This window comes from Doryrhamphus excisus, chromosome 14 (assembly GCF_030265055.1).
Source record: "Doryrhamphus excisus isolate RoL2022-K1 chromosome 14, RoL_Dexc_1.0, whole genome shotgun sequence".
NCBI lineage: Eukaryota > Metazoa > Chordata > Actinopteri > Syngnathiformes > Syngnathidae > Doryrhamphus > Doryrhamphus excisus.
The window spans coordinates 2,328,991-2,351,665 of record NC_080479.1 but is presented as its reverse complement, the minus strand read 5'-3'; the positions used below and the strand labels follow the sequence as shown (position 1 = coordinate 2,351,665).

The following is a 22,675-nucleotide window of genomic DNA, read 5'->3' as shown; positions in this document are numbered from 1 at the left end:
AACGAAGGGGACTTCATTAAAAAATGCCTCATTGACGCCGTTGAATTATTGTCTCCTGAAGACGACAAACTAAAACTGAGCGTATCAGACATCCAACTGTCCCGCCACAGTGTTGAACGGCCGTTGAATCACAGTTGCACTCTGACATTCAAGCATGTGAGTATTTTAGTGTGGCATTAGATGAGAGTTGTGACATACAAGACAAGCCTCAGTTGGCAATGTTTGCACGGTCTGTGTCAAATGAATGTATGATCAAAGAAGAACTCCTTGATATTGTGCCATTAAAGACAGAACCCATGGCATAGATGTGAAAGAAACAATGATGGCTGCATTTGCAAAAGCAAGTCTGCCCATACCTAAACTAACTGCAATAGCCATGGAAGGAGTGCCAGCCATGATCGGATCTGTGAAAGGGCTTGTGGGCCTGTGCAAAGCTGATCAAACATTTGCCGACTTTTGGAATTTCCACTGCATCATCCACAAGGAGCAACTTGAATCATTGAATTTAGAAAACGTCATGAAGCCTGTGATGGAAATCGTCAACTACATCCGCACACATGCGCTTAACCACAGGCAATTCAGGAATCTCATCGCTGAGTTGGACCAAGGGCTTCCAGGTGACCTGCCACTGCACTGCGCTGTGAGGCGGCTGTCAAGAAGCAAGGTACTCTTTCGCTTTTTTGAGCTTTTTGATGCAGTGAAATTGTTCAGGGAAGAGAAGGACAAGGACTATCCCGAGCTCTTGGACCTTGAGTGGATTATGGATCTGGCATTTTTAGTTGACATGCTGTGTCACTTCGACAGACTGAACCTGACCTTCCCGGGTAAGTTAAAAATGCTGCCTGACCTGGTGCAAAGTGTGTTTGCGTTCGTCAACAAATTAAAGCTGTTCAAGACGCATATTCAAAAGGGAGATTTAATACTCTGCTAAAAGCCAGTGAACAAGTCACCAGCGCCACCCTGAAAAGAAAAGAGAGGGATATGCAATACTCATTGCAAACCTGCACGAAAGCTTTGTGACCCGGTTCTGTGATCTACAACTGAAAAGAACACAGATTATGTTCCTAGTCGACCCATTTAATGCGATAACAGACTGTTTGAAAGCCCGGCTCCTCACTGATGAGGCTGCGGCTGAGTTGGAGATGATCAATCTTTGTGAGGTGATCAACTGACAGCTGTTATAAGGGAAGGGACCATTGAGTTCTGGAAAAGTGTGCCAATAGAAAAATACCCCAACATCAAACGGGCTGCGCTTAAGATATAATAAAAACTTCACGTAAGTTTTTATTAGTTCACGGTAAATTTACATCCAAAGAAAATAGACTAGGGTGAAAATAAAGTAGAAGTATATTAATTAAAATTAAACATAATGAAAACATATATGAATAGAATGTGAATAATCTAAACGTATTATTGACTTTGACTCAGTCATCTCGCACTTTTATTATGAAGGCAGGCGGGGTTTTTACGTCAGTAGATCATGTAAAGTAACACAACAATGAGAAAGAGCGTCTCATTGGTGGAGGCCATGTCATTTAAGCCGACTAGTCCAGTCGTCGACCCGATCCACGAAGGCCAGCCGTTCGGAGGAGCGCTTAAGCGCTTAAGATATCTTGGGTTTGGGATACTAATGTTTGGGTCAACGTGCCTGTGCGAGTCTGTTTTTTTCTACCCTGAAACATGTGAAATCAAAGCATCGATCTGTTCTGACCGACACTCATTTGAAAGAATTGCTTCGAGTGGCAACAACAGAATACAAGCCAGATTTGCATAGTAAGAGAAAAATGTTATTAAAATTATTTTATTTTATTTTTGTTTGTGGACTTGCTTGAACTGAGAGTTTGTGTGTGTGAGACAGTGCACACAATGTTAACTGTTGAAAACAACTGATATTATCATGTTGGTGTGGGATGTTTTCAATAAATCTGGCTGAGCAGGGTTCTTTGTGTGTGCGTGCATACGTGGTTAAGGCATGGGATGATGTTCATGTGTGCCCATGTGGATGATGTGGCTCTTTGCAGTAACACAGCAAAAAGTGGCTCTTAGTCTCTGACTGGTTGGCCACCCCTGAGCTCGACCATCTGAATTCACCAGGCTGGTTCGCGATTGGAGGAGGGGCCTCCGAACGGCTGGCCTTCGTAGATCGGGTCGACGACTGGACTAGTCGGCTTAAATGACATGGCCTCCACCAATGAGACGCTCTTTCTCATTGTTGTGTTACTTTACATGATCTACTGACGTAAAAACCCCGCCTGCCTTCATAATAAAAGTGCGAGATGACTGAGTCAAAGTCAATAATACGTTTAGATTATTCACATTCTATTCATATATGTTAATTAATATACTTCTACTTTATTTTCACCCGAGTCTATTTTCTTTGGATGTAAATTTACCGTGAACTAATAAAAACTTACGTGAAGTTTTTATTCTGAATGTCTTTCACGGAAACCAGTTTATTATTATTTTTACTTTGCAGCAGAAGCATGAGGAGCATCCCCCTTCGCCATAAATCGTTTTCTCTGAATTGTGTCCTGAATCCTGCGTCTTCTCATCATGGCGGCTGCCGGTCGGCTCCTTCCTGCCGTTACACTGGCGTGGGCTCTTGCTTTGCCGGCCATTGTGTCGTCTCGCAGAGATGTGCTCCAGCTCGGGGACGCAGACTTTGATTACCTAGCAACCGAGCACGACACGATGCTTGTCAAATTCTACGCTCCATGGTAACGACCCCTTAGCGATAGCCAACAGCTAGCATGCAACATTTGACTGTTAGCATGCTTTCAGTGCCATTTCATTCCCTACCTCTCTTTCCTTGTTCCTCTCCTCTTTCCTTCAGGTGCGGTCACTGTAAGAAATTAGCTCCAGAATTTGACAAAGCAGCGACCAAGCTAAAGGGGACTGTCCAATTAGCAAAGGTGACGTCATTATTGTGTGTGTTTTTGTGTGTGTGTTTTGCCTATGTCTTAACTGTGTGTGTGTGTGTGTGTCTCAGGTGGACTGTACAGCTCATGTTGACACATGTACTCGTTTTGGCGTGACTGGGTATCCAACACTGAAGATCTTCAGGAATGGGAGAGACTCTGCCTCCTATGACGGTCCTCGCTCTGCAGGTAAAAGACACGCACACGCAACAAGCTTACACGCATTCATTCCCTCTTTGTGTGTGTGTGTTAGAGGGGATCTATCATTACATGAAGAAGCAGACAGGTCCGGACTCGGTCACCGTGTTGACTGAAGAAGACCTGCAGACCTTCGTCAATCACTACGATGCTTCAATCGTAGGTATGACTAAAACACGTCTGATGTGTCAACTTCTTGTTTGCTGGATTGTGTTTTTCTCTCAGGTGTGTTCTCGGGTGAAGAAAGTTCTCGTATGTCTGAGTTCCTAAAAGCTGCAGGACTTCTGAGGGATCAGTTTCGATTTGCCCACACCACCCAAATGAACCTCTCTTCACCATATGGACTCCACTCAGAGTGAGTCTTCAGACCCCCAGTTTAACTACCAACACCTAACCTAACATCTTAACATATAACTCTATCTGTCCACACTTCAATGTTGCAGCTCATCAAACAAATATTAGTAAATATTAGTCAATGACAACACCGGGCATGTATGAGGACTGTTACACAGGGGTAAGATGTGCTGGAGGTGTGACTGAAGAGTTCAAGGTGGAGGTGGGACTGCATCAGGGATCAGCTCTGAGCCCCTTCTAGGGGCGCAAAACATAATATAAAAACAATATCTTATAAACTTCTAAAGTTTGAATCTTTTTTAAGTCTACCAGCAGAATACAACAAATTGTTGTTTCTCGCCACTAGTGAAGCATACATGTAAGCCAGAGAAGCAGAGAGGACCATCTGCATGGACAGATGCGTCCATGCAGAATTAAAAACTCCAATGCACCTTTGGGGGGGATATATTCATGGTTAGTTTACCATGTTGGGGGAAGACCTGTAACGTTCCAACCAGAGCCAGAGCAGCCAACACCTGCTTACACTCCATGCCTCCAGCTCATCCAATCACTCCAAATATTTGAGCATTGCAAAGGGAGCCACAACAAAGAGGCTGAGGAACCATATGCGGCTCTGGAGCCATGGGTTGCTGACCCCTGAACTAGCTCATGTGTTGTGTTGTAAGTGAGAAGCGCTGGTGTAACTAGACCATGTGTTGTGTGTTTCAGAGGTGTGATGTTGTTCAGACCTCCCAGATTGTCCAGTCAGTTTGAGGACAGCGTTGTAATTTTTCAAGATTTTCTGACCATCTCATCTCTGAGACGCTTCATCAGAGATCACATGCAAGTATACGTATGTGTGTGTGTGTCTTGGGAGGACGGCCTTCACCTTATCCATGTGATTCTAGATTTGGACTTTGTCCACACATGACTTTGGAGAACAAAGATCGTTTGCGGGTTCGTGACCTCCTAACAGCGTATTTCCAGCTTGACTACAAACACAACCTGAGAGGTTCCAACTACTGGAGGAACCGGTAACACACGCACACACCAACCATAGAGATGTTAGGAATATCGAGCACGTGTGTCTCTTCACCAGAGTGATGAAGGTGGTGTCCAAGTATGTGGGGCGGGGCCTGACCTTCTCAGTAGCCAACAAGAAAGATTTCCAGTCTGAGCTGGAGGAGGACTTTGGCCTGGGGACTTCAGAGAGTGGAGATCTGCCGCTTGTCACCATCCGGACCAAAGTGGGTCACAAGTACACCATGAGGGAGGAGTTCACGTAGGTACCGGGCCTACAAGGACACAAGGAGGGGTTGACATGGTTCCACAGGTCACATGACTGTGTCTTCCAGGAGGGACGGTCAGTCTCTGGACAGGTTTATCAACGATTACTTCACAAACCGACTGAAGCGTTATATCAAGTCCGAGTCAGTCCCAGAAAGGCATAGTGGTGCTGTTCAGGTGCGTAGACTGAATATCACAAGACAGGCAGCAGGTGGCGCTGAGGTGCATGTTCAACAAAGCCATAGGGATCAGTATTGTACAGTGGTATGAAAACTATTGGGCACACCTGGTCATTTTCAAGATGTTCCTTTCTAATTGACTAGTTATTGGGATCATCCATTTGAGTCAAATATTTCATATCGCAGACCAACACAGAGATAGATGAGAGGTCAGATGAACTGCATAGGATTTACAGAAAGTCTGCAATCATTATTTCAACAAAAGTAAGCAGGTGCAAAGATTGTTTAACATCATGGAAGGATACAAAAGCTAGCTCAGAGATTCCACCTGTCAGGTTCCACTCTGAGGAACATAATGAGGAAATGGAAGACCGCAGGCACAGTTCTAGTTAAGGACCGGCGTGGTAGGCCAAGAACAATTTCAGATAAGCAGAGGCCCAAGATGGTGAGAAGAGTCAAGGTCAACCCATAGACCAGCTCCAAAGACCTCCAACATGGTCTTGGTGCAGATGGTGTCACTGTGCATCCTTTAACTATTCAGCTATTCTGGGAGAGTCATGCGCAAGAAGCCTTTTCTGATCACATGCCTCAAAGGGAGTCGCACATTTGGACAAGCCAGCTTCATTTTGAAATAAGGTGCAGCGGACTGAGAGGGTGTAGGGGTGGTTCTGAGCAGCACCTCACATTGGTTGCAGTGGCTTATCTTTGATAAGGCAATCTAATGCTTGGACTCCCTTGATCACCCTAAATCTCTCACTTATGGCTCCAAGTAGAAGGTCGTACCCCGGCACCTCGACTGGCATGCTAAACTAAGTAAGGGGGGTCTGGTGAATGGGACAGAGGAACCAACATGGTCAATGGCCCAGATGGCAGCGGCAGCAGAGTGGTTGGCACACTTAAGCATCGTCTTGGCAAGAAAAGACAAATGGAGTAGCTTCCCCTTCAGCTTCAGCTAGTCATGAGAGCAACCAGGAAAGCACCGAGTAAAAAGTACCGTGCTGGGATCCCGACAGCATGGCCCTCTGTAAATAGCACCAGGGAAGAAGAGGAATTCCTGGCTGACCTGGAAAGATCTAATGATACTGGAGGCTCAAACCAGAACTGGAGGCCCTTTTGCTGATGCGTCCCATCTCAATACCAGGAGAAAAATCTTAAACCTTGGAACCTGGAATGTACAAACATTACATAAACAAGAAAATCTAGCCAATGAAATGAGGAGACTTCATGCTAACATTATGGGAATATGTGAAGCAAGATGGACAGAGAATGGTACCTACCAACCCGATGAAGATATGCTGTACTTTTCAGGAGGAAATCAACATATCAATGGCGTTGCAATTATGGTGGAAAAACAATGATCTAAATCAGGAACTGGATTTTGGCCACTATCCAATTCTAATGATTACAATGAAGGCAAAACCTTTGAACATCTTAATGGAAGTTCACATTCCAACTACAGCCCATAGTCATGATAAATCTATGAAGACATAAACTAATGCCGACAATATGCAAACTCGGATGAAATGATCATTGTCCAAGATGACTTCAATGCAAAGATAGGAAGCAACATCCCAGGAAGGTTCAGCATAGGTACAACCACCTAGGAGAAAGGTTGATTGGCTTTGCTGAATAGCATAACCTAACTATCTCGAACACTTGGTTTCAGCACCCGAAACAACAACTGTATACATGCAGAAGTCCTGGTGACATCTACAGAAATCAGATATATTAGGATAAATGAATAAAATATTACGTAAAATTATATCTAACTATTATGTAAAATGGTATCGGGGCAAACATTGGCTCAGACCACAACCCTGTCATTTGCAAAACTCTAATTAAGCTAAAGAAGATCAGCAGAATTCGAAACACTGAAATATACAACCCCGACTGTCTCCTGAAAGAAGACTTTATAGAAATATATGCAGCTGAAGTCGAAAATACACTATATGAGCAAAAGTATTTGCTCACCTGCCGTGACCCACCTATGAACTTAAGTGCCATCCCATCCTAAGTATGATGCCGGTCCACCTTTTGCAGCTATTACGGTGTCAACTCTTCATGGAAGGCTGGCCACAAGGTTGAGGAGTGTTTATCGGAGTCTTGGACCATTCTTCCAAAAGCATGTTGGTGAGGTCACACACTGATGTTGGTGGAGAAGGCCTGTCTCTAAGTCTCCGCTCCAATTCATCCCATAGGGGTTCTATGGGGTTCAGGTCAGGTCTCTGTGCAGGCCAGTCAAGTTCATCCACACCAGACTCTGTCATCCAGTTCTTTATGGACCTTGCTTTGTGCCCTGGTGCATAGTCATGTTGGAAGAGTATGGGGCGGCTCCAAACTGTTCCCACAAGGTTGGGAGCATGGAATTGTCCAAAATGTTTTGGTATCCTGGAGCATTGAAGTTCCTTTCACTGGAACTAAGGGGCCAAGCCCAACTCCTGAAAAACAACCCCACACCATAACTCCTCCTTCACCAAATTTCACACTCGGCACAATGCAGGGCCACATGAAGTTTGAAGCTCTGGAGCAATTGACTGTGCAGGAAGTGGACAACGTCTTTGCACTATGCGCCTCAGCATCTGCTGACCCCCATCCATCAGTTTACATGGCCTACCACTTGGTGGCTGAGTTGCTGTTCTTCCCAAACTCTTCAATTTCTTATATTAAAGATGACAGTTGACTGTGGAATGGAGATTCTTATCTAAGCTCATGTGTCAGCCTGTCCATCACCATAGCAAACAAGAAGGGTCTCAAGGCTGATCCCTGATCTCTTCTGCCCCTCTTAACTGTCTTCCAGTCCACATACATGTCCTGCACCACTTGAACATACTTCTCTGTCACTCCAGACTTCCTCATACAATACCACAGTTCCTCTCTAGGCACCGTCATAGGCATTCTCCAGATCTACAAAGACACAATGCAGCTCCCTCTGACCTTCTCTGTACTTCTCTATGAACATTGTTAAAGCAAATACTGCATCTGTAGTACTCTTTTTTTTTTTTTTGGCATGAAACCATACTGCTGCTCAACTACTCTTTCCCATAACTTCATGGTATGGGTCATTAGCTTTATACCGCTGTAGTTGCCACAGCTCTGCACAGCACCCTTGTTCTTAAAAATGGCCACCAACACACTTCTTCTCCATTCCTGAGGCATCTGAATGGCCATCTCAGTGCCCAGACCTAAATATGATTGAAAATCTGTGGTGTGATTTAAAACGGACTGTCCATGTTGGGAAAGGATCAAACCTGACTCAACTGGAGATGTTTTGGAAAGAGGAATGGTCAAAAATACCTTCAACCAGAATCCAGACCCTGATTGGAAGCTATAGGAAGCATTTATTTCTACAAAAGGAGGATTTACTAAATATTGTTTTTTTTTGTTGGGGTGCCCAAATTTATGCACCTGCCTACTTTAGTTTAAATAATTATTGCACACTTTCTGTAAATAAACTTCATTTGACTTCTCATCTATCACGGTGTTGGTCTGCTATATATGACATATTTACCTGGAATGGCTGATCCCAAGCAGTCATTTAGAAAGGAACATCTTGAACATTATCAGGGTGCCCAAACGTTTTCATACCACTGTATGTGATGGTGTACATGGTGTTTATGTGTTGCAGGTGGTGGTAGCTGAGTTGTTTGACGCCATCGTTAACGACCCTACCAAAGATGTCTTCATCCAGTTCTATTCTCCATCCTGTCCACACTGCAAGAAACTCCAACCTGTTTATACCCAGCTGGCCCAGATGGTACACCTTCATCTCACCATTCCCTCTCTCCTACTGCATTTCTCTCATTCAACAGTATGAACACACAACACTATACAAATACACAACTCTAGAAATACACTATATAAATACACAACACATATATAACAATGTAATACATAACACCATAACTCGTGGGATGTAGTTTGCGTACATGCCAAATAGCAGTGCGGGGTACCCGGCCTACTTGGAGTCCATCAAAGAGGTGCTGGAGAGCACCCCAACTGGTGACTTCAACGCCCATGTGGGCAATTACAGTGTTCCCTGGGGGCGGGGGGATGACCTCCCCAATCTGAACCGCTGCATTGTGATGTTATTGGACTTCTTTGCAAACCACAGTTTGTCCATAACTAACATGTTCCAACATAGGATGTCCACATGTGCACGAGGCACCAGGACACCCAAGGCCGCAGGTCTATGATCGACTTTGTAGTCGTATCATCAGACCTGCGTCTACATGTTCTGGACACACGGGTGAAGAGAGGGGCTGAGCGCTCAACTGATCAACACCTGAACAGACCCACGTGTAATGAGGGTGTGCTGGCAGTGTCTCCCTTTTGTCAAGTCTTCAATCTCACATCTGGCAGACCTTCGGCTGCATCCCGGGGGTTGACGAGGATATCGAGTGTGAATGGTGCCCCAAACCCTATGGTAGACACCAGAGATCAGGGGGTGCTGTCAAGCTGAAGAATCTGTCCTATCAAGCATGAATGGCTTGTGGGACTCCTGAAACGGCTGACAGGTACTGTCAGGCCAAGCGACACGCTGCTTTGGCGGTGGTCTAGGCAAAAACGTGAGCTCCGCGAGGCACTGCCGCATGACTTTCGATGGCAAACCATCTGACGCGCCAGAAAGTGGAAGCAGTGCCCGGGGCCTGCTGACCTGGACTGAGGATACAGTCAAACGGTGGGAGGAATACTTTGAGGCCCTTCTCAATCCCACTGGCATACCTTCCATAGAGGAAGCAGAGCCCGAGGACAGTTACATCACCATGGCTGAGGTATCTGGGGTCGTCAAAATGCTCCCCAGTGGGTTCCGCCCTAAATTCCTCAAGGCTCTGGATGTTGAGGGACTGTCTTGGCTGACACGTCTTCAACATTGAGTGGAAGTCGGGAACGGTACCTGTGTCCACCGATTGGTATTGGCTGATGAGCATGGTGGGTGCGTGGTGGGTGCACGTCAGTCTCAGCACTTTCCCAGTTCAGCTGTCCAATGAGTAGACCACTCAATTGTAATCTGATGCATGTTCAAATGAAATAAAACCATTACCATATAAATACACCATATACTGTATGATAGTATAAATACATCATAGACATACCATACATGATAGTATAAATATAAACTGGACAAGAGTCGTTCTTGTAGTTTTATTTTGAAAATCCAGACCCATTGGTTGAGTCTTCCTCCTGTTCTGCCAGTTGTCTACAGATCCTACCGTCGTCATCGCCAAGATGAACGCCATTGCTAACGATGTGCCCCCCGGATATGACGTGCAGGGGTGAGAAGATGTGACACACGTGTTGGTGTGTGGCGTGGTGACGAATAATCCATGTCTCCTCCCCAGCTACCCCACCTTCTACTTGGCCGCCGCTGGCAGCAAGGACCAGCCCGTTCGATATGAGGTGAAGAAAATGCTTTATTTTGTTCATTTCCTGCCTGCTCCAGAAAGGTTGTACAACCGTCATCCTATGTTGCAGGGGGGACGAGAACTTGGAGACTTCCTGCGTTTCCTGCGGCGGGAGGCCAATCACAGCGCATCCAAGCAGGAACTCTGATCATGTGTGTCACATGGCTTTGAAAGACACCATTCTTATCGATGTATTTATTTATTCATTCACGGTGTATTTATTTGTCATGTATTGTTGAGGCAGTCCCGCTGCACAATTAAATAATTTCTGGGTGCTAAAACGTGTTGTTTTTTGGAGCACAATACCTACAGAACCGGCCCTACATACACAGTATGTATCCACCATAAGTATATACCGTTTACATGGCTGTATAAATATGTTTACGTGGACACATATTTTATATATACCTGTATGGATGGCTGCGCACACACATAGATATATTATGATTACTGTGTAAATGCATTGTCGCGGAGGCGCCGAGTAGGCGGGGCTTCGATGTCGGTCGTCCTCATGCCCTCCTTATTGGCCCCGCCCATGCTACCGCCCAAACCGTCGCTAGTTCCTCTCTGATCTGGAAGCTGCGTTGTCCCGCTGTTCCTACAACATGCTCGGCCAGCAGGTGCTCGTATTAAGTAAGTAGTAAGGTTTTGTCCAAAGTCACCGCTTGTTGTTGTCACAAATCTACCGAAAGACCGCGATTGACCACCAGCTCGAAGACGCCTTAAAAGGCAGCGGCCCACGGCTGCACGTGCTAGCTGTTAGCCGTGTTAGCCGTGTTAGCGTGCCGACAAAGGCAGCCCTCATGCTAGGTAGCCTGTTAGCTTCTTACATTTTCATGTCCAGTCATACTCGATTCCCGTAAACGAGCAGCTGGCATGACGTAAGACATGCTACTCCACTGTTGGACATTCATTCATTTCCTACAGCTTATCCTCACGAGGGCGGCGGCGTGCTGGAGCCTATCCCAGCTGTCTTGGGGCGAGAGGCGGGCTACACCCTGGACTGGTGGCCAGCCAATCACAGGGCACATATAGACAAACAACCATTCACACTCACATTCAAGTCATTAGAATTTGTATCATGCACCCCCAATTTGAAGTACTAGAGAAACTGCTAATATGTATTCATGTATCTCAACTGTACAGGCTGAACTTAAAAATGAAACCAGGAAAATACAACAAAATGGAGAGCATACAAGCATATTCAAGAGTCAAATTGCATGTTGAGTACTCTAAATTTGTACATGTTGGTAGGTCAGTATTGAAATGAAAGCCATCTTAAATGGCTTATTTATTTACTTATGTCTACTATATTGGCCAATAGGAGTGAAAAGGTGACCACGGGTGTTATATCATGTCTAAAAAGCTCTAGTCATGTTGTAAAGCATATTTTTTTAAAAAATGTTCAATGACATAACTATGAATTTACAAATGCTAGTATGTGCATGGTGTTTGTTTTTCTGATGTTGAGACCAGTGGTTCCCGAAGGGGTCCACAGGGGGTACAGGAAAAAAAGGAAAACAATTTGTGCCTAACACTCAAAATTACGAGTGCACCTGAACGCCTCACAGTGCGAGGAGCCCGAGCTGCAAGTTGTCCCTATGGGACAATAGTTGTCCCAAGTTGTCCCTATGTGCATCACATCAGATGAGTAAGTGTGAGTGATGACTTTGTGTTTTATCATGAAGATGCCATTTCTATTGGTGTTCCAATTGATCCCACAACCTGCCACTATGATTCACCCCACAATGCTTGCATGTATTGTTGTGTTTCAGGTACTATTTATTAACAAGGAGGTAAACTTAAAGAGTTGGGACACCATGGAAAGATTCCAGGCAGATCATTTACACTTCATACTCAACAAGCAGGATCCAAACTAGCAAACTCCTGTCAGTGCTGCTCCAGCTTTTTCTAAAATGGTGCATTCAGGTGCATCACCTAACTCCTGGGACACAAGTTGCCGCTGCATTCAGGGACACTTGTGAATAACAGCAAACACAGCCCCACATGCACATGCAGCCCAAAGTAGGTGATATCTCCAAAAGCAACAGTGAGACAATGTTAGTCTACTTCTAACAGACATCCATGTTAAACAAAGCTTTGGACAGGAAGTGCTTTACCATGATTGGTCAGCCTTCCCCTTCCATTTGCTATGACATGAACATGCTGACTTGAACCAGAGCCATCCTGAGTCAGGCTTAGATGAAGATGAACTGGATGGAAGTGTGGTGTGCAGGAGTAGGGGTACGTGGCTTCAGGTCAAATGTCTGAAGGGGTACGTGACTGCAAAAGGTGTGGTCACTGGTCTAGACCCTGGGGATCCGGCCTGGCGGTTAGGGTTAGGCGCATGGATGGAATGTGAAATGGCCGTATTGCTATTTCAAAACGCACTTCCTGTGTGCAGATCAGAACGTGAAGAGAGAGTCGGGACGTAAAGTCCAGACGGGAAACATCAATGCTGCCAAGGTGAGTGTCCGCCCAGCGCCCAACCACACCCCCCGACATGCTGATGACTGTCAAACGCCATGTGTATCACAGACCATTGCTGATGTCATCAGGACATGTCTGGGACCCCGTGCCATGATGAAGGTGAGTCATCTTCACATTTACGACACACTGTTTTACCCACGTGTTGTATTTACAGTACTCATAATGCCTTGTGTACTGGCGACTCTTCCAGCCTTAATAGATACTAGGCTAGTAGTGCTAATGTTAGCTTGGTGGCTAGCAATGCTAATATATGTGGATGGCTAGCATGTTGTAGCACACCTGGTGGCTCGAAGACCGAATATTTTTGTAGGTGGCTAGCAGCGCTAATGTTAGCAGGGGGGCTAGCAGTGTTAATATTTATGTAGTTGGCTCGCGGCGCTAATGTTACAAGGTGGCTGGCGGTGCTAATGTTAGCAGGGTGGCTAGCGGTGCTAATGATGTGTTTCCAGATGCTGCTTGACCCCACGGGAGGCATTGTCATGACCAATGATGGAAATGCCATTCTGCGAGAGGTGAGCCTTGCTAAGTTTTTGCAATGCAAAGATCTAGCTTTGTTTGACGGCTTCCGTGTCTCCATGGTGACAGATCCAGGTGCAGCATCCCGCCGCTAAATCGATGATTGAGATCAGCCGGACGCAAGATGAGGAGGTGGGAGATGGAACCACGTCTGTCATCATCCTGGGTGAGGAAGCTAACATCAGTGTGTCATGTGGACAATGCTTTTATTTCTTACTGTGCGTGTGCGTGTTAGCTGGAGAGATGCTCGCGGTAGCGGAGCAGTTCCTGGAGCAGCAGATGCATCCGACTGTCATCATCAGTGCATACAGGCGAGCGTTGGAGGACATGTTGGAGACTTTGAAGGAGATCAGGTAGCCAAACGATACATGAGCTTCCTGCCAAACTTGTCGTGTGATTGAACGTTTTGATGGTGGCCAGCATCCCTGTGGACACGGCGGATCGCTCCATGATGCTGAAAATCGTGCACTCGGCCATCAACACCAAAGCTCTGAGCCGCTGGTCGCAGCTGGCGTGCGGCATGGCGTTGGACGCCGTGGTCACCGTGGAGATGGAGGACAATGGCCGCAAGGAGATTGATATCAAGAAGTACGCCAAAGTGGAGAAGGTAGGCCACATGGCCCACCACGTGCACTCTCGTATGCTGAGTGCACTTGTGGAACATTTTCCAGGTTCCAGGAGGGATCATCGAGGACTCGTGCGTGCTGAGAGGTGTGATGGTCAACAAGGACGTGACGCATGCACGCATGAGACGTGCCATCAAAGATCCTCGCATCGTCCTCTTGGACTGCTCGCTGGAGTACAAGAAGGGCGAGAGCCAGGTGACCTTCACACATGCTGTCAATCATCATGCCGGTCCTGACAGAAGGTACCGTGTTTTAGACGGACATCGAGATCAGCAAGGAGGAAGACTTTGCCAGGATCCTGCAGATGGAGGAAGAATACATCCAGCAGATGTGTGAGGACATCATCCGCGTCAAACCTGACCTCGTCTTCACGGAGAAGGGTGTCTCAGGTAGGTCACGTCACGTCATGTTTGATGGACGCCATCTTGATGTTGTGGCTGCGCCCCACCAGACCTGGCTCAGCACTACCTGATGAAGGCTAACATCACCGCCATTCGTCGTGTCAGGAAGACGGACAACAACCGCATCGCCAGGTAAAGGCAGCTCATCTGCATAAAAGGATGTGGCCAATCAGCAGGATGCCGTGTCTTCCTGCAGGGCGTGCGGCGCTCGCATCGTCAGCCGCACCGATGAGCTGCGTGAGGAAGATGTCGGGATGGGGGCGGGGCTGTTTGAGGTGAAGAAGATTGGAGACGAGTACTTCACCTTCATCACAGAGTGCAAAGACCCCAAAGCCTGCACCATCCTCCTGAGAGGCGCCAGCAAGGAGATCCTCGCCGTGAGCTCCTCGCTTCCTGTGACCTCACCCCACCTCTCACTGTCTAACTCCGCCCCCCTCTCTGCAGGAGGTGGAGAGGAACCTGCAGGATGCCATGCAGGTGTGTCGGAATGTCATGCTGGAGCCCTTCCTGCTGCCTGGCGGCGGTGCTGTGGAGATGGCGGTGTCCAAGTGTCTGATGGAGCGTTCTCGTGCCCTGGTGGGCGTGGAGCAGTGGCCCTATCGGGCCGTGGCGCAGGCACTGGAGGTCATCCCCCGAACGCTCATCCAGAACTGCGGTGCCTCCACCATCCGCGTGCTGACCTCACTGAGGGTAGGATGGTTTTAGCCGCTCCGGTACTTGGCCGTATGACCGCCTCTCGCCCCCAACAGGCCAAGCACACCCAGCAGGACGCCGCTGTGTGGGGCGTGGACGGCGAGACGGGCTCCCTGACCGACATGGCGGCCGCAGGCATCTGGGAGCCGCTGGCTGTCAAAGCACAGACGTACAAGACGGCGGTGGAGGTGAGATGCTTGATTACTTCGCTCTCAGTTGCTCACTTCTGACCCGCTCTCTCCGCTCTCGCCGCAGACCGCCATCTTGTTGCTGCGCATTGATGACATCGTGTCGGGGCACAAAAAGAAAGACAAGGACGAGCCCATGGGAGGCCCTGGCGACCAATAACGTCATCACATGGCCGCTCCTTCATCCTCTGTCTTACCAAAATAAAATACACCTTATCTCCAGCTTGCCAGAATAAAACACCTCTCATCTTCTTACTAAAATAAAATACACTTCTAATGAATCAGGGTGAAATGAGTGAATTTCCATGAGTGAAATGGTCTGATACCGATACCAGTAGGGATGGCATAGATGCTTACCTCCGTCCTTAGTGCCTGGAGAGGGGATGTGATATCACTGATATCGGTGTGCATGTACGCAAGCTTGTTTCAAGCACGGTGCAAACGCTCACACATCATCCGGACCCCCAGGCAGCCCCCCACGCAAGGAAAGTTCCTCCTGCACTGAAAGTCCTATATAGTGTCTGCATGCTCCCAATCCGTACTGAGGCGGTACTCCTCCCCTAGGGTTGCCCACGCTTGCAAGTACGGCGGGGGGGTGTCTATAGCCGCCGCCTGAAGGATGATCACATCTCCAGCCTCAGACTCACATCACAGACATTTTTGAGGCACCTTTTGTGAGGGTGAAGAACTACACTTTTTCGTTTTAAGGAGGCGAGGTGTAAGGCGTATAGAGTGACTCTTTTCAGGACCAAACCTCACGAACTTGTACTCTTTGGAGAGGACGTGTGGGCTCCGTTTGTTCAACTCAACAGGTGTCGCAACTACAGTCGCATTCTCATGACATCATCCGTGCGCCTACTCTACAGGCATGAGCAATCAACTTTCGCCAAATTAGTAAAACAGCTACACTAATTTCTCATGTGTTTTTTTGCCCCAAAATAAAGTCTCTTGGCAATTTCCGTTCACCGGTCAGGGAAGACACAGGACGACTTGTGCCCGGCAGTCGGATCGTTGGCGAATGACCCACCACGAGCCAGCTGACATATGAGGCAATCATGTGACCTGTAGTCACAAGAAAGATGGCGGCCGCCCTGCGGATGTGCGGCGTTTGGATCTTTCTACTTTTTTCTGCGGGTTCGGTCAGCGACGCTTTGACCAGAAAGGTAATATTACTTCAAATCCAAAGTTACACATTCAAGTATTTATGTGCTGTCGTAGCATACATTTCCTATTATAATATTCAACAAACACAAAGCAACTCCGCTAGCTTTTACTTTTATAGCCACATAAAATATTGTACTGTTTAGCCGTGAACTGCCATTTAATTTAATCAATGTACTGATTACTTTGACTTTTACATTAACGTGATTATCAAGATAAGATATGCCGTTATTCGTCCCTCAGTGGGGAAATTTGCAACTTTTATTAGGTCTTTGTTTTACCATTGAATTGATGGCAAATATTGTTTTCTTGTAGACAAAAGCTGTAACGGAAGTAATGGCAACAATATCCATCCCTGTTCATCTTAGTATTTATTTCAGGCACTGCAGCAAGAGCATACAGTTCACACAGAAATAGAGGGGTCTCGGGCACCTGGTCAGGACTCCAGGATGCCCCCCTGGGGAGGTGTTCAGACCTCAGGGAAGGAGCTGGTCAAACTGGCCGGGAAGGGAAGTCTGGGTTTTCCTGCTTAGGCTGCTGCCCCCGGAAGAAGATGGAGTGATAAATAATAACATAAATAATAAGACTGCCAGATCAATCAATCCCACATAGGAACATACATCCCTACATACATTCCATACATACATACGTTTCATTTGCATCCTTCCTCTTGCATTTGAGTTTCACTTTCTTTGTTAAAACATCAGGACTGTCATTGGAGCATAGAAATGTCATACTAGATTCTTGTGTAAACCTCCACCCCATGAAACAGTACAATTACTGCTTTATGTATACATGTACAGAAGTACTGCTAGAAGTGCATACTCTTATTGCCTTTACTACCTTCTCACCATCACACAGCACCTGGTCTACAAAGGAACTCAAGTTACTTTACTTGGTCAACATAGCCATCAGTGGTTATTGATGGGTGGTTATTGATGGGTGGCCACTGATGGGTGGCCATTGATGAGTGGTATCTTCAGCTTTCTGTGCAGTTGAATCCTGGCGCTGTGGCCCCGCCTCCCGGTGGAGACCTCCTGCACGTGAGAGCTGAAGGAGACAACGACACGCTTCACTTCCTTTTTTGCAGCCAGGGGGCGCCAACTCTGCTGCTGGTTCACACCGACGTGCATTATTCTTCTGTCTCGGTCTGATAAGCTCCTCCCCCACGCTTGACCTCACACATATTTTCTAAAAGTTCAAACTTCCTCTCAGGTCAACTGGCCCCTTTTCTTGAGCCGCAATGCTAGCGGGAGCCTGCAGGTGGAGCCGGCCAGCAGCATTCTGTCCAGCGGGGCGCTGGTCTTCAGCCGGGTATGTTCCATGTGTCCATGCTGGAGCCTACCCCAGTTGTCTCCCTTTGTCTCCCTGTGGAAGTATTCTTCACGCTCACTCACCAAGCGTGTGTGTGTGTCAGCTGTTGGAATATGACGACATCAACAACACAGCAGAAGTGACCTCTGACCTTTTCCCGCCATATGAGCTGCACAACATCAGCTGGTCTGGCATGCAGCTGTCAGGGGCGTCGGCTAGGCTGTGCGGCGCCGTGGCTGGAGGTTCCGTTTGTGTGCATGTGGGTCCACGCACGCACACACACACACACACACTTTGGTAGATTTTAGATCTACAGCGCACAGAACCTAACGCTGCTTTTTTCCTGCAGCTTTCTGTGTTTGAGTCGGAGGGGCGTGCTGAGATGTGGCCCCGCCTACGCCATACAGCTAACTCCTCCCAGGTAGAGGTGTGGCTTGACGGCCTGGTCCCAAGGACGCCGCAATCACGCTTCTTTTTGGAGCTGCAAGCAGTGGGCGGAGCCTATCCCCCGAATAGGGTGGAGGTGCATCGATCCATCGACGACGAGTTCACGCCGTCCATATTTAAGGTCACTCAACGTTTATTTCACCCGGGTGGAGGAAGTGGGTGTTGACCTTTGACCTTTCAGGTGTCTCAGTGGATGTCTGCCATCGACAGCGCCCGTGAGCGGGGCTTCATCCAGTGGAAGCCGGTGGCATATCGGCACTCGCCGCCCACGCTGGAGGACGTGACACCGTGTCGTCACTCCGACCCGCGCCCACTGGCAGGTGTGGCGGTGGCGGCGGCGTCCAGCCTGGTGCAGGCGTTTTTCACGACGGAGGAAGCATACGGACTGAACGTGAGCTTCGGCCTGGCGGGGCAGCCGTTCTACAACAGCACCAAGTTCCTCAGCTGGTTGGTTCTGTCGCTCCACTTTTGTCGCCGCTTCGTTTTCCAACGCATCACTCCTCTCCTGCAGGACGGCGCTGGTGGGCGTCGGCCTTCCACCTGCCGACACCTTCTCCCCACTGGTCCTCGCCATCATGGCTGTGGGTCTCGGTGCGCCGCTTCTCATCCTCACGGCAGGCGGAGTCTTCGTCTACACGCGAAGGAGATTGGCACCCTTGGCGCCAAGCTACGAGCCAATCAACTGACAGCAGAGTGGCAGCCAATCAGGTTGCACTCTTTTTAAAGTTGCTTTTAGTATTTATGTCATCATCTTCCTGGCCACGCCTCCAATCAGAAATGTCACCATGATGATGATGGACCAAGAGGAGTCTTTTAGAACGTCACAGCACGGCTTCCTCTTCATTCCTCTTTTTAAATCACCACACTAAATAAAGACTTAACATCTTCCACCTCATGGTGGACTTTATTGAAAAACAACCTGATGCTGCTCAGAGATGCTGGGAAATTTCAACATTCCAAGATGAGTTCATGGCCACCGGGTTTTACAGCCCTCCTAGATTGACTCAATCTGTCGGCGGACTTTCTCAGAGGCGAGTCGATCTAGCCACCGCTGGCGCGTGACCACAATGATGGCGGAGAGCGCTGTCAGGGCCATCATGGCCGCCTCAAACTTCCAGAAGAGATGCTCTTCCATGACAACGGAGCGGCAGCTGCAAGGACGACATGACTGAGACCGAGTCTGCAGCTTCCTGTCCATGTGACTTTGTCCTCACCTCTTGTACTCGTCTCTGTGGGACTTGGTACAGTTGACCCGCTCCACGTAACCCGTGTGGCTGCAGGCCAGCCTCGTCTTCTGGACACAAACATGTCATCACCTCAGCATGCTAACCGCTAAGCTAAGCTACCTAGCCTTACCGTCTGGAAAGCGCTACACTGAGAACACTCCACCGTGACCACAAACTCCTCCAGCAGCCAGCAGGGGGGGTCGACAGGCTTGACCACTGTGGAAGGACAAGAACCATAAAGAACGCGACAATGAAAGAGATTAACAACGGTGTCTTTTACCCGCAGTTTTGTCTTCAGCCAGCAATGCCGCCCCAAACACCCTGCAACACAGACGCGACACATCAACCCCAGAACTGAACCCGTAAAGTACCATGTTCTCGGACCCACCTCAGGGCCACTAGACCCCAGAACACTGCGTGCAGGACCAGAACTCGAGGCCGACAACACGCCACTGGGACGCGCCAGGAGCTTTCCATCAGGCTGACGAGGTCCTACAGCTGCGACTCCATGAGGCTGAAACGGAACCGCAGAGGACTTCACGAGGCTGAAACAGCAATCACACAATACAATTGGACACCATTTGTCTTGTATTCATTATTCCTCCACGTCGTTTTCTTGTCTGACATCGCCCACATTACTCAACTGAAAGAACACGCTGGCTAACCATCAGGACTTCTCCCATTGAAGGCCATTTCAGACTTTGTGACCGTTTTTCCCTCATTGAAAATGGGTGGTCAAGTTGACGCCCCCTTCTGGTGACAAAGTGATCTGGTATTTATTCTTTATTCGTGTGTTAAAAACGTAATCAACGTCTTATCAAATGAACGTTTTGTGTCATCTTTTGAATTAGCTAGATGACGTCATACGTTGAGGACAAATATGAGCTTTGCTAATGCTAATGATGCTAAGAGTTAGCATGCTAGCAGATACGAGCCACCATCAGCTTTGATAGCGCATGCGCTCACTCACCGTCATTCATTGACGCTCTCGTCATTTTACAAACATTCCAATGGTCACTTCAGCCTTTTAAACTCCAACTTATTGGACGTGTCGACGTTTAGCCTAGCTACATGCGGACACACAAGTTCTTGAAAGTACAAATGAGTCATATCCGCCTAAAACCCTTCACAATAAACGTTTCACGAAGTCAATCAAAAAAGCCAGAAACACCACCAATAGAAATATAGGTATAATAATGGTTACACATGTTCATATATTATCGTTCCATAATTTTAAGCATTTTTCCATCGTCGATTATTTTGAAAGCTAAGGTTGAGCTTTCCTTTACGAGTATGAAACCGGAAGTTCTCACGAGGACAGGACAGTTGTGGTCCTGCGTCAACGACCAAAGCATTGGGAACACCCCCTTTACGTCGTGTTGATGACGTCAAGAGTTGCCACTGATCGAATGTCCGTAATGAAATTGTGTTTTTATCGTCACATGCTGGATACATACATCAGTGAGATGGCAGTCACAGGCTGCGGATGAAGACACGTGAGCACCTGGAACCTCGTGGACATCGGCACACCTGACCAGCCTGCTGCCCCTGGCTCCCCCCCCCCCAGCAGAACTGCCTCTTGTGACACTGCAAGCAGGAAGAAGGCTGTGAGATGGGAGAAGAAGCCATCAAAGCGACAGAGCAGTTTACCACGTAGCTCAGGCGACGTCTCCTCAGGCGGCGACACAATCCGGGAAGTCGAGCCAAGTCGCCGGGGTGATGCGTCGTGCCCAAGGACTGCGGTGCCGCCTCAGTGGTCACCTGGCACCCCCAAAAATAAAAGCAACAAAAAACAAAACAGTCCATTGACGTGCCAGCGCCAAGCTCGCTACCCAGCACGCACCTGGCCTACCTCCAGCAGCAGGATGCAGTCCACTTCCTGCCGACACACTCCGACTAGCAGGAGCGCACAGAGCACACACACTCTCGTCCTCATCTGGCGATCGAACACGCTGGTTTGGAGGCTGACAAAGGGAGAAAATGATCCTCTTACGTCACATGACCGCAGGTCAGCTGATGAAGGCACGCCCTCTCACACGTCACTACAAGTCTTCGTGTATTTTTTATTTACTTCAACTCCTTCTGTGGTTAGGTTAGGTTTAAAATAACATAACATAATAAAATAGCTATAACAACAACATCTTTCCAACTCACCGACATGTTTTATATTATCATCAGTGCACTCCATTTCATATATTAAACCATACTGTAGTAATGGGATGTCCCAAGGCAGATTTACAGTTGGCCCAGGCCCAGGAAGATTAACTTATGAAAAACACTAAAACAAAAAAAATGCAATTGAAAAAAATACGTGAATTATCAAAAAAAAACATCAAGAAGAAAAATTGTATTCACTCACATCAATGAACCACCGTACTGTGGGGGGTTGTAGGACACAGCCACACATCACTGCCCTCCCCAAGGAAGCCCCAGCTGCTCCTTTATAGGACTCTTATTCTGCCCAGCATGTTCCACTGTAGCCCATAGGTTGGTCTAGCAAACATGTCCCATCACGTCACTTCACAAAACTGGATTCCCACAACACCATCTATGTGACCCCAATGCTGCTACCACTCCCATTAAACATTAACACATTAAATAAAACCTACAACCCCCTCCCTCATCCCCAGTACATGGTATGGTCTGATGATGTCACTGATGACATCCTCCCAAACATTCCTGCAGGTGACTCCCTTGGTCAGTGTCCACAGGTAGATGAACTCTGTACACCTGTTCCTAATGAATCCCAAATCCTAAACGGCTGTTGGATTTAGTTGGAATGAACCAAGTACTATTATAAATGATCTAACTTTCAATAAACAATGACGTCATTTATGTATATAATAATTGACAAGGGATGAGTTCTAATTCATTCACTTGGTCACACATTCATTCATTCATTCATTCTTTTTCTACCGCTTATCCTCATGAGGGTGGGGGTGTTGGAGCCTATCCCAGCTGGACTCGTGGCCAGCCAATCCCAGGGCACATATAGACAAACAACCATTCACACTCACATTCATACCTATGGACAATTTGGAGTGGCCAATTAACCTAGCATGTTTTTGGAATGTGGGAGGAAACCGGAGTACCCGGAGAAAACCCACGCATGCACGGGGAGAACATGCAAACTCCACACAGAGATGGCCGAGGGTGGAATCAAACTCGGTCTCCTAGCTGTGTGACCTGCGTGCTAACCACTCGGCCTGCACACAAACACTATTTCTATATTCATAAAAACAAAAAACCCAAACCTAAAAACTCATAAACACACACACACGCATGCGTGCGGCACA

General features: G+C 47.6%; 4 protein-coding genes across 11 annotated transcripts; 3 read left to right on the top strand and 1 right to left on the bottom strand.

Annotated features, from left to right (window-relative positions):
* The first annotated feature begins 583 nt into the window (after positions 1–583).
* On the top strand, positions 584–10,598 carry LOC131101984 (protein disulfide-isomerase A3-like). 2 transcript variants are annotated; one of them, XM_058047420.1, is made up of 14 exons: positions 584–664; positions 2,477–2,717; positions 2,834–2,912; positions 2,990–3,107; positions 3,172–3,279; positions 3,342–3,471; positions 4,179–4,292; positions 4,358–4,483; positions 4,549–4,731; positions 4,805–4,913; positions 8,541–8,669; positions 10,109–10,188; positions 10,255–10,312; positions 10,388–10,598. In XM_058047420.1, the coding sequence occupies exons 2-14, from the start codon at positions 2,554–2,556 to the stop codon at positions 10,463–10,465; spliced, it is 1,476 nt and encodes a 491-aa protein (XP_057903403.1). In that variant the 5' UTR covers positions 584–664; positions 2,477–2,553; the 3' UTR covers positions 10,466–10,598. The 2 variants fall into 2 exon arrangements, with proteins under 2 accessions (XP_057903403.1, XP_057903404.1); XM_058047421.1 differs by lacking the exon at positions 584–664 and adding an exon at positions 755–824.
* Positions 10,599–10,808: 210 nt separating this feature from the next.
* On the top strand, positions 10,809–15,512 carry LOC131101982 (T-complex protein 1 subunit gamma). Its single transcript, XM_058047417.1, has 14 exons — positions 10,809–10,950; positions 12,722–12,783; positions 12,856–12,906; positions 13,257–13,319; positions 13,393–13,489; positions 13,559–13,676; positions 13,744–13,930; positions 13,995–14,144; positions 14,206–14,338; positions 14,401–14,482; positions 14,547–14,727; positions 14,795–15,040; positions 15,100–15,231; positions 15,299–15,512. Exons 1-14 carry the CDS (start codon positions 10,923–10,925, stop codon positions 15,389–15,391), a joined length of 1,623 nt encoding a protein of 540 aa, XP_057903400.1. The 5' UTR covers positions 10,809–10,922; the 3' UTR covers positions 15,392–15,512.
* Positions 15,513–16,238: 726 nt separating this feature from the next.
* LOC131101989 (glycosylated lysosomal membrane protein-like) lies at positions 16,239–20,192 on the top strand. Its single transcript, XM_058047428.1, has 7 exons — positions 16,239–16,394; positions 17,376–17,540; positions 17,608–17,706; positions 17,810–17,965; positions 18,056–18,274; positions 18,335–18,600; positions 18,665–20,192. Exons 1-7 carry the CDS (start codon positions 16,311–16,313, stop codon positions 18,837–18,839), a joined length of 1,164 nt encoding a protein of 387 aa, XP_057903411.1. The 5' UTR covers positions 16,239–16,310; the 3' UTR covers positions 18,840–20,192.
* On the bottom strand, positions 17,759–21,866 carry LOC131101999 (protein JTB-like). 7 transcript variants are annotated; one of them, XM_058047453.1, is made up of 9 exons: positions 21,739–21,866; positions 21,232–21,343; positions 21,030–21,140; positions 20,837–20,966; positions 19,768–19,893; positions 19,660–19,700; positions 19,510–19,595; positions 19,368–19,447; positions 17,765–19,304 (listed from the first exon to the last, which is right to left on the bottom strand). In XM_058047453.1, the coding sequence occupies exons 5-9, from the start codon at positions 19,854–19,856 to the stop codon at positions 19,148–19,150; spliced, it is 453 nt and encodes a 150-aa protein (XP_057903436.1). In that variant the 5' UTR covers positions 19,857–19,893; positions 20,837–20,966; positions 21,030–21,140; positions 21,232–21,343; positions 21,739–21,866; the 3' UTR covers positions 17,765–19,147. The 7 variants fall into 7 exon arrangements, with proteins under 7 accessions (XP_057903439.1, XP_057903436.1, XP_057903435.1 ...); XM_058047452.1 differs by having other exon boundaries at positions 17,766–19,304; positions 19,768–19,924; positions 21,223–21,343; positions 21,739–21,864; XM_058047451.1 differs by having other exon boundaries at positions 17,766–19,304; positions 19,768–19,924; positions 21,739–21,864.
* Positions 21,867–22,675: the final 809 nt, after the last annotated feature.